Source organism: Pteropus medius, unplaced genomic scaffold, assembly GCF_902729225.1.
Source record: "Pteropus medius unplaced genomic scaffold, Ma_sr-lr_union100, whole genome shotgun sequence".
Classification (NCBI taxonomy): Eukaryota; Metazoa; Chordata; class Mammalia; order Chiroptera; family Pteropodidae; genus Pteropus; species Pteropus medius.
In genome coordinates, this window is record NW_024347791.1 from 16,868,276 (window position 1) to 16,879,369 (window position 11,094).

The 11,094-nt window shown below is 40.0% G+C and overlaps 1 protein-coding gene across 10 annotated transcripts in view; it reads right to left on the bottom strand.

Moving 5' to 3' along the window:
* Positions 1-6,124, bottom strand: part of CFAP69 (cilia and flagella associated protein 69) — a 51,617-nt gene extending 45,493 nt beyond the window's left edge. For 4 of the 10 annotated variants that reach the window (XM_039878148.1, XM_039878149.1, XM_039878139.1 and 1 more), the window contains exon 1: positions 5,790-6,123. In XM_039878148.1, coding sequence (XP_039734082.1) covers positions 5,790-5,891 — 102 coding nt within the window. In that variant the 5' untranslated portion in view covers positions 5,892-6,123. Of the gene's footprint in view, positions 1-4,621; positions 5,181-5,537; positions 5,705-5,789 lie in introns of those variants that run through there. The other 6 variants (XM_039878140.1, XM_039878142.1, XM_039878144.1 and 3 more) reach the window with 6 other exon arrangements.
* Between the last annotated feature and the right edge of the window lie 4,970 nt (positions 6,125-11,094).

Sequence of the window (11,094 nt, forward strand, 5' to 3'; positions counted from 1 at the left end):
CAAAAATTTTGTAGTGTAATTTTGCCTTTTTAAGATCTAGATATTTAACAGTGCCATCTATCACTACCTCAGTTGTCCTTTCTTTCCTGTTCTCAGAGAAATATATATTATGAGTTTTTATTTTCTGATTTCTGCAATACTAGCTTTCAGGTTAGAAAGGACATGAAAGTCAATATAGGATTTTCTTTGTAATATCTGTATGTATTATCAGATATTTCCCCCCTAATAGCAGGTATAACTCTTACAGGAAACATAATAAGATTAAAGTTTAGGTTCCCCTTAGATTTATCTTGTAATATAACTTCACGGAACAGTTTCCAGTAGTTATCTGCAAGCAGAAGTGAGAGTGAATAGGATTTGTGAGATGAACTGAAGATTTGAGAAAAGGAGGCAGAGGGAGTAGCATATGTGAAGGCCTGGGGGCAAGAGAAAACATGACACCTAGAGGATCTGTGAGTCATCCAGTATGTTGGAGAGGAGAGTGCAGGGGATAGTGGCTACAGAGGCTGCTGATGAGGTAAGCAGAGGTCAAATCATGAATCCTAATGATAGTAAATAACAATGATGGTGATAGCTAAAACTTATTAGACATTATTTATATCCAGGTACAGTTATAAGTACTTTACATGTATTTACTAATTAAATTCTGTGAGGTAAGTACTATTATAAACTCCATTTTACAGAAAGCTTTGTATGCTATGTTAAGGATCTTCAGAAGCTCTTGAATGGTTTGAGAGACTGGAAACATAAACTGACAATGGCCATACTATATATGGCAACAGAACTCTGGCCTGCAACCTTTGTAGCAACCAATCTGGGGGGCCAAACCACAACTTCTGCTGCAGTTGGCTCAGAAAAGTCAGGATTTGGTCAATGACTACCAGATTCCCAATGTGCCACTCAGGACCCCAAAAAAGCCAAATATGCTTCCAAAATCAATCATACAGTATGCCCTGCTTCTAGCTAGCTCACCTCTACCTTCTCCATGGCAACCACCTACAACGGAAGCATACCAGAAGGCTTCCTTTTATTCACTATAAAGCTTCCCTTCCTGCCATGGGGGTCTCTGCCAAATGCAAGTAATGCTGGCTGACACTCTTTCTATGGCAAGCTCTGAATAAATAGCCGCTGTTTGTTCTCATTAGAGTGGTCTTCATTTATTTACACAGGTTTTAACCAGAGGAATGTAGCAATAAATAGATAATTTTATCTCCTGAGTAGAGCCTGAACTGGAAAGGTCTAGACTGGACGTAGGAGAGCAGACTGTAACTTCAAGCCTTGCCTAAGGTAGTGGCAACTGGTATAGGCAGACAACACAACAAATGGAATGAAAAACATCGAGGAGGTATAATCAGCAGGACATAATGTGTGATCTGATTTGGTGGGAAAGAGAAGAAAAGGGTGAGGATGACCCCTGGGTTTGAGGAATTATATAAATGGTGGCATCACTGGCTGAGACAGGGAATGCTGGAGGAAGAGGCTTGTGTTGAGGATGGAGATGAGTTAAATTTAGGGCAAAGATTTCTAAATAATAGGATAAATAATTGGAAGAGTTTGGGTAAATAAGATCACACAAGCAGAGTGTAGAAGCAAAAGAAAAGTCATTCAATAAATACTAAATATCATCTGTGTACCAGGTATTGTGCTGAATGTTGCTGGTGAATATGGAGGAAAATGGGGACGCTGCAGAAAAAAACAACAGATAAGGCTTCTATGCCCATGAAGGTGGTGATAAGCAGAGTATATGGTACAGTTAAAGTACAGGTTATGCACTGGAAATTCTTGAACAGGACAGAGAAGTGGAGCTGAAGCACTTTAGGGATGGCAGAGACCCTGACAATCACTTAGTTCAGTAGTTTGAGGCTAAAAATCATTTGAGGGAGCTTTTTAAGAGTCCTGGCTCCACAACGAGGATTATGATCGAGTAGATTTACACAGTATATATACAGTACAGTGTTTTTTCATTTTTTTTTTCAAAAAAACTGCTGAGATGACTATCATGGTCACTCAGGTTTGGGGAACACTCCTTTAGTACAGGCTCGTTTTATAGTGACAAGGAGAAAATTGAGATGTTCTAAATTAATTACAGCAACCCAGAGGATGGAAGGAAGAGACTAGAGGTTAATCAGTTAACAACTGCAGGACAAAAAGAACAAAAGACTACTTATGTTCCTGAGTGTACCTTGGAACTTTGATTTACCTTCCAGGTGGCTATTTCCTGGATTAAATAAAGAGAACAGCCAGGCGCCACTGGCCACTGAGAGCCTTCCGCTGCTTGCTTACTTTGCTTACCCATAAATTTTACAGACTGTTGCCTACAACAGATCCAAAGGAACAAACACTTTTTCCTTATGGACTATGAACCTATCCCAGAGCTTGCCCGGCTTCACCTTCTCGCACTTCCTTTATGTATAGCCAAGTGAAAATTCTTTCAAAACAACTTACATCTTTCTTCCCCCTACTTGACGTATTAAAAAAAGCCCATCGACTCCAGGATTGTGGAGATGTTGCCTTCACCTAGGAGCTACTACTGGTGGTTTAGACTTCATGCCCCAGGACCTGGTCCTTTTCTGGCTAGCATATGGTTCAATAAACCTTTTCTTTTAGAAAAGTTTTTGGCTCTGAAAGTTTTTTGTTTAACAATAAAAAAGGACACAGTCTTAGACAGTTTCAGTGATTTGGTCAATATAATTATATTAGGTAAGGAAAGCGATAAGGAGATACTGTGGAATTCTGAAAGAAAGTGGGGAAGGACTTGGAGAAAAGAGGATGATAAAGTGGTGTTTATGGAAAATAGATTAGGAAAAGGATCAAACGCAAGCGCTGACTAGAAGGATAAGACATTAATCCAGGACTGACTGAGGCATTGTAGTGACAAGAAAGGAGAGTAAGTAGTTCTTTTAAAGACCCATTTGGTGCCCTTGTTGTTTACCACATCATCTGACCTAGTGAGGGGAGAGTTGGAATTTTGTTTAACTGTTGTTGTTATTGTTTATTTTGTTTTATAATCTAAATCCACATTAAACTATCTCCTATGGCCTTCCAGGAGTTAATTGCAGAGAAACCCTGTAGCGCTGTTCATACCTTACTGCAGCTATAATACACTAAGCATTGCTACTCAGAGTGGGAAAAGGTGTCCTCTAACCAGTCGCAATGGCATCACTTGGAATCCTGTGAGAAAAGCAGAATCCAGGGCTCTACCTCAGACCTACAGAATCAGAATCTGCCTTTTAATAAGATCCCCAGGTGCTCCAAATGCACATTAAAATTTGAGTAGCACTGCTCTGATTCTTTAGAATGAGAGGAACAGCATTGAAATAAATAGGAAATAAAGGGCAAACAATTTGTGATTTCAAGCATATGATGGAGCTTGCTTAATGAACTGAGGTAAAATCCACACACTCGTTTTTAGCTAGCCACTTGGATAAACTGTCTCTCAAGCGTAGGCAGAGGAGGAGGTTGCAGATGAGGAATGGTATGAAAAGATTGAAAACATTTAGAGTTCCAAGAGTCTTTCCCCTACTAGCTTAAAGTATAAGTCTAAAGTTATTTTAATGATGGCAAAGGGGACTAGACCCTACTCCGAGTAAAGAAACTGAGTAACCCTTACTTAACTTCTCATGGCCTTAGGTTCTTCACTTATAAAAGGAACTACAAACAAAACCTGGGGAGGCTGAGTGATCATTTCTCTCAGCTCTAAAAAGTGTTTATTCTATTGCATTTCTTTTGGTAGATACTGCCTTTTTATTTAATACTTTATAAAATATTAATAATCCTGAAGTAGTTATTGTTATACAAACAAAACTTTCAGGGCTGAAAGCTTTTCTAAAAGAATGGATTTATTGAGCCATATGCTAGCCAGAAAAAAGGACCAGGTCCTGGGGCATGAAGTCTAAACCACCAGTAGCACTAGGTAGAAAAGACAAATGTGTCCATCATCCTGGAGCTGATCCTTGGCTACAGATCAGGGGAGAGGGAAAAGGTGAAGTGGAGGCAGTTTTATGATAGGTGCACAGTCTCTAAATAAGTCATATTTACTCTATTTAATTGGTAACAACAGTCTTGAAAGTTCATGCATATACAGGATGCGGTGTCTAATGGTTAGCTAATAGGCATTTGGAAGTTGATTCACAGCTCAAACATACATTCAGGAATGTGAGCAGCCTTTTGTCAGCCTACAGCTATTAACTGGTTAACTATTTTCTTTTCCTCTCACTCTCTGGGCCTGATGTAATTTAATGTAGGACATCTCAGAATTTTTCTCTTGTCATTATTAACAGGGTAGGACCTTGAATTAATATAAGTTGATTTCTTTCTGGAAGAGAATCTTAGGCCCTGGAAGGAGAGGTAGTAATGAAAGATAAGGAAAAAAGAAAGGGAAAAGGGAAGGAAGAAAATAAACACACACATACGCAAGTATACTTGTTTTGCTTTACTTGATACGTTGTGGACTATTTTGGCCGTGGCCTATTAAAAGTATTTCCTCTTTTTTCTTTTTCTTTTTCACCCATGTTTGCCTGCCTCATATACCCTTGCCATCCCCACCCCTCACCCCCACCTCCCCTTTTTTTTACACCATGTAAAGGAAGAATTAATGAGAGCCATAAGATACGAAATTTACCTACTTCCCAGTTTTGCCCGGATCCTGGGAGAACCGCGGTAGTGTTAAGTCCCCTTATAGCCTTGGGAGTGGAGAGCTGCTGTTCCTCAAAGTTCTTCTAGTTTAGGTTCGGATATTTCCACAAAACTGATTAGGTAAATTCCCCCTGCTCCTCTTCAAGCAAAAGTGCTGTTGCTCGCAGGTAATGTAGATGTCTGACCATCCTCAGAGAGCTCAAACCTATTCCCACAGTAAGAGGTCCCCAGGCAACTGACCACTCCCAAGGAACTCTCTAAGGCTCCTGGATGTGGACGCAGGAGACAAGGTTCCTGACGCAGCCTGAGGCTAGTGAAATCTCAACAGATATTCCCATAGCGGCCCTTCGTCATTAGTGTGAGGAGGGGAGGCAGGATTCCTCCACAAGAGTCATGTTTTAGGGCTTGATCATGGCTCTCTAGGGAGGAGCAATGGAACCCTAGCATGAAACAAATGACTTGGAGTTTCTAAACACCCCCCGCCCCCAACACAAATGGAGACCCAAGCGAAGACTCCGAAGTGAAACTTTTCAACAGATCAACTTGAAAGAATTTTGTATTCATAACAAGGGTAAGCTCAAAACTAAATACAAGCACACTAAAAAAAGTTTACGCCGCCAATTCTCTCTTACTCACTCCATTATCAGCTTCCAATTTCAGATAAAAACGAAGCTTAATTTCTAATTTTAACAGCATTTTCCTCCCTTCCGGGTGCAGATTTTAACATCAAATTTAAACACCCAAGAATTTACGCCTCCATCAAGAACATCACTTGATAAAAGGGATCTATATGCAAAAGTACAGTGCAAATAAAATGGTCAAAGTCCTGTTTTCGCTAAGAATGTCTCCTTCCCTCAGGCCCTTCGTAGTCACACTTTTCGAGGCGGGCGGCAATGCCTCACCTACTTAGTTTAGTGGGACGCTCCGGGAGGACCTCGCGGCGCAAATCTCTAGACAGGTTGGTTGACGACAGCCAATCCCGCTTGCAGGCGGCGCAGCTCTCGGAGGGACGTGTTTCGCTTGGAACCTCGGTCCCGCGGGCTCCCTTAGTTTCCACTTGGGCCCCCATTTCCGCCCTTGCTATCCCCGGCCTCGTCTCCGCCTCCAAATGTCAACCTTACCCCTCCACACACACTCCAAAGCCTCGCGCATACCTGAGCATCCTCGTCCTCCGTCACCACCCCGACCACCGGGATTTGTCGAGGGCTGTTGGACTTGCTCCTGACGCCGGGTTCCGGGGCCTCGGCTGTTGACATGACTGCGGCTGGCAGAGCAAGGGATGGGGAGGTCCTGGGTCCTACACTGTGTCCGCAATTGCGGGACCCAAAGAGGCCCTGCCACCGAAAAGGTAAGGCTACCTGAGAGCCGCGAGAGTCAAGAAAGGACCCTGGTGTCCGGTCGTGGCGTCGGCCACCGCGATAGCATCTTCATCGCGCCGCCGCTGCCCACCGGCGTAAATTGGCGCCCGCCAGCCCGCCGGTTGTTAACACAAGCCAGCGCGTTGCTAGGGGCGGGGCCAGGGCGGGGGAAGCGCCGGCTCCTACGGAAGCCCAGGGATGCGATCTACCCCAAACCCTAATCTTCCCTTCCACGCTCTGAGAGGCTAGGTTTGCTAGCGCGCCAGAGCGGGGAGGGAGAAGACCTCCTTACTTAACAGTGGAGTGGTACCTCGGCGTTATATGTGTTTTGGTAGTTTGCGCTGGTTCTTCTTAAAACGGACGTGAGTGGGTGGAGGGATGAAGTGTGGATGTGGGACGTATGAGTGATGGGCGACGGACGGATAGTGTTGGAAGCAGAGCAGTTTTATCACACTCCAGAGAAGTCACCAGTGTTATCTACATTTCTCAGCCTATTACCTTTTCTGTACTTGAGTGGCCCTACCTGTTAAGTAAACAAACAAGGCATTTTACTCATTGTTAGGAGGCTTTTGGGCCAATTATTAAATTTAGAGTAAGTTAACTCCTAGAAGCCCCCCTTTTCTCATATGTGAAATAGGATTGCTGTGAGAGGATCGAATAAGATGATAGTTTTGTAAAGTCGTGCTTGGCCCATAATAAGCACCCAGTAAATGGTCAAAATTATCATCTTTACTACTACTATTATATATTCACCGTATCCTAAGTTAATATAAGAAGGGTGAGACTTTAATGGAAGGCTCATGAAAATCATCATGAGTCAGACTCTCTTCACTTGACTTAACCTCCAAAAACCATGGCTGTGAAAACTTATTTAAGACTCTTTTAAACCTTTTAATCTTTTTTTTTAAACTTCCAGAAATTCAAGATTTAAATGTGAATTCTTATATCTTCTATAAAATTTATGGACTAAAAAATTACACATAACAAACTCCATGGAAATAAATTTTATTTCACTTCTCAGAGTTTCTCTCGTTTGTAGAATAAGCAAGTTGATCAGTGATTTCTAAAGTTCCTTAACCAGTTCAAACACCGAATGACATTTTTGGCCCTACGAATAAAAAGAAATGGGAAAACCACATTGGGTCTGGCAGCATTTAATGTAAATCATAGCCAAAGAAATCAAGCTTCTTTGAGAGTAGTGAGCATTTCCAGTCCCTGTTTCTACATTCCCAGTCCTCTGAAACTGCTCTGAGGGCAAAGTCTGTAGACACTTTCCCTTCTTTATCTTGCTGTGCTTGTCTGTAGTATTTAACATTGTTGACTACTCTCCCCTTCTTGAAACTCCCTTGCCTGGGCTTCAGGATTCTTTTTCTCTTTTTTCTTTAGTTACCCATTGGCATTTTTAGAGCTCTGCTCAGGCTTGATGCCTCCAGTTGGGTTCAGTAGGTCTAAAGTTGTAATCACCCAGGAAGAGTGCAAAGGGTCTGTCAAGTGTATCATTAACATGACCTTAATTGTTGTCGCACATTTGAAGTGTACTACATCAAAAAGAGACTGAACCCACTTGGATAAACACAATGGAATCCTGTGGGAATGGCACCTGAAACCAAGATGGTGGTAGAGAGCTGACAACTGGATGATATTCTTATCTTTTGTGTGCCCATCCTAGCATCTCAGGACGAGGACAAGACAATAGGAGGAATTGCAAAGGAAAATTTTCCACTTAAAACGGAACTCGCCTAGGAGATTTCAACTGGCTGAAGCTGATCAGGTTCGTAAACCTCAGTGACCCTGGAAAGTCAGACTCTCTTCATTTGACTTAACTGAAGATACTTTCCTGATAAATGAACAGCAGGATTTTTATTTTATTTTAACCGATTGTGTATAGACCTATATATTCATTCTGTCCTATATCCAGAGTACCAGTTTTCAATGTTTAATTAATAGAACTCCCATGAACTCTCCTTTTCTAGCACTTAAAAACCCTTTTTTCCTGCTTAGGGCATTTAAGTTTAATCATTATTCATTGACCCTTCTTAATATAAATTTTTGAAGGCTGTAAGTTAAGAATACATGAGACATTTTTATGACACCAAAATATAGAAAGACGTAAGGGTAAAATGACTATTGAAATGGCAAGTTATTTTAGCAAAAAGTGAAATTCATAGTAGTGAAATGTATGAGAAATGAATTATACACAGAAAATAAAAATTATTCAATCTGATAGCAATTCTGTGGAATTTAACATTTCTGTTAAGTTACAAATTACAATTTCTTTTTAAAAAGCAGCTATAAATTTAAAGATTAAAAGTTTTAATGTCGACCTATATGTGATTTTTAGTTTTTAAAGTAACAAAGTTTTTAACATAAATATTTTAAGAAATATTGTTCTTCTGATTTTTTTCTTGATACATGTTTGCACATTGCCTAACTAGCAATGTTTAGTAAAATTATAATTATTCATTAGCATGAATTAGGACCATTTTGAATAAATATTTTAGATTACATATGAATTCGATAGTCTCTAAACTAATGCCATATGTTCTAAACGTTCAACCAAAGGTTATTCCTTTCTTAGAGTAATTTATTTTAACTAGAATTTTTATAGCACATATTAAATGTAATTATAGTCTTAATAGATTAGCTTTAGGGGAATTATGTAACAGAAGAAAAACATATAAAGCTGGAACTTAACCTACTTTAGTGTTTTAAAAAATCTTTTAGGTTGTCACGGAAGCAAAATCTAAAAAAAGAAATTACCTCTTTCCAAGAGAATCATTAGTGCAAATTTGGGAGTAATAAGTACATGGAACCGAAAACAAAAATAGAACAGCCACCCCTGAAATCAACCATTCTAATTAAAAGTATACTAATAACCCAAATTGCAAGTAATTTTTAAGTAGAAAGCTGGAGGGGCTATTCATGTTTACTGGAGAAACTAAATAAATGGTAATAAATGAAATGAGTTTATAAAGAGGGACTTTTACCTGGATCAAAGCTTTAGTTCCACGTCACATGATTATTTCTGTGAAATGAAAATGTTCTTAAGCCTTTAGAACTGAAAACTATTTACTGTGTTTATATGTGAGGAGGTTATAGTGAAGTACCACCAGGATAAAACTGTCTTTCTTGTAGAGCCAGATTAATCAGACAAGTTTTTCCAATGACATTATCGGGTTCTATAATTTAATGTGTTCTAATTCCATGGACCTTATATTAGTTTGCTAGGGCTGCTGAAACAAATACCACACACTGGGTAGCTTATGCAACAGAAATTTTACTTCCTCTCAGCCTGATGGCTAGGAGTCCAAGATCAAGGTGTCTAAGACTGGTTTCATTCTGAAGCCTCTGTCCTTGGCTTGTAGATGCTCACCTTCTCCCTTTGTCATCACGTGGTCTTCCCTCTGTGTCTTAATCTTCTTTTCTCATAAGGATGCCAGTTATATTAGACTAGGGTCCACCCACATGACCTCATTTTATCTCAATTTCCTCTTTAAAGGTCCTATCTTCAAATATAGTCATTCTGAGGTACTGGGGGTCAGGACTTCAACATAGGAATTTTAGGGGGATCCAATTCAACTTATAACAGATCCTAAGATCCTTTGGGTTTTTATTTGAATTCTTTAGAAGAACAAATTCAATACTAGGATATGTTTAATCAAGGCAATACTGGTATTCTCGCCTCTAGGATATAGATATTTCTCACAGTAGTGATAAATTACTAATCTGATTTAACAGTATATCACTGTACATTTGATCAGTGTGAATCTGTCCCTGGGAGATGTATTCACTTCCAGGATTCCCAATCAATCTGGATTTTGGGCCTGGTTTGTCACAATCATCATTTATTTCATGTTTTATTTTCCATTTGAAAAATCTACTACCAAAACTACTGTGCTAGCCTAGGTTCCCTAGAGATTCCCATAAACAAACAGCAAACATTCACCTGCTGCCACTTCATTGAGGGGCATGATCTCTGGAAAGAAGTTTGGAAAGGATGGAAGTGAGGCAGGCAGTGGAGGAGGGAGCACAAATCTAGGTGTTATTGAGCTGGTTCATAGCTTTGGAATAAGTGCTGTTAATTCCTTAGTCTTTTAGAATATTTTCATGGAGGCCTTATGAATTATTGTACTTCAGAATAGCCCATCTGAGGGAAGGGAAGGGAGAATTTATCCACCAGCTCCTTGTGCTGCATCTCTTTGGTCAAAGTTCACCACTCAGGTCAAGTTGCCAGATTTAGTAAGTAAGTAAGTGAGTAAAGTGAGTTAAGTCGAGTAAGTAAATAAGATTTGGTAGATATAAATAAATAATCAGTCCCATGCAATATCAGTAAGAGAATTACTGATTTGTCTGCAATTCAAATTTAACTGAGTGTTCTATATTTTACCTGGCAATTCTACTCTGAGAACATTAACACCCATGCATTGCCAGGCAGCTTCAGGGGAAGCCTGAGCCTCCACGGACACTGTGCACAGGCACCAAGGTTGGTTTCTCTTCTCAATACAGCAGTGTGGCAGTGGTGTTTATGACAGCAGTGTAGCAGTAGCAGTAACTCCACTCTGGTAACAATCGGGCAGCTCCAAGCCACTAGCCACAAGGCAAGGAGAGAGGTGGAGGCAGTGATGGAGGGGGGCGGGTGGTCAGGAAGATTGCAGGCATGGCTGCATGGATGTGGGGTGATAACATAATTTTCTATAAAGATGAATCAACATTCTTTATAATATCTTGTTAGTATGTGGCAGACCATACTGTACTAGATACTGGGCATATAGTGAATAAGACAGAGTTCCTGCTATCATGAGCTTACAGAATATAGCATGAATATTGTGTGGAGTCCTGGTTTAAAGAAACTTAGTGAATGCTAGCGAAATGAAATAATTTTTAGAATACCAACTCACTAGATGGATATTTTTCTAAATGACTACTTTGGCAAAAACAAACAAACTCACCCAAACTCCAAAACTATTACATGTATTGCTTTTTGGATGCTTCTAAAAAGACACAGAAAAACTATTAGATGGCCTCCATTAAATGCTGGAATTACTATTCAGTAAGAAAGAAAAACCCTTCTGTGTACAACATTTTAAAAAAGAAGTCAAAA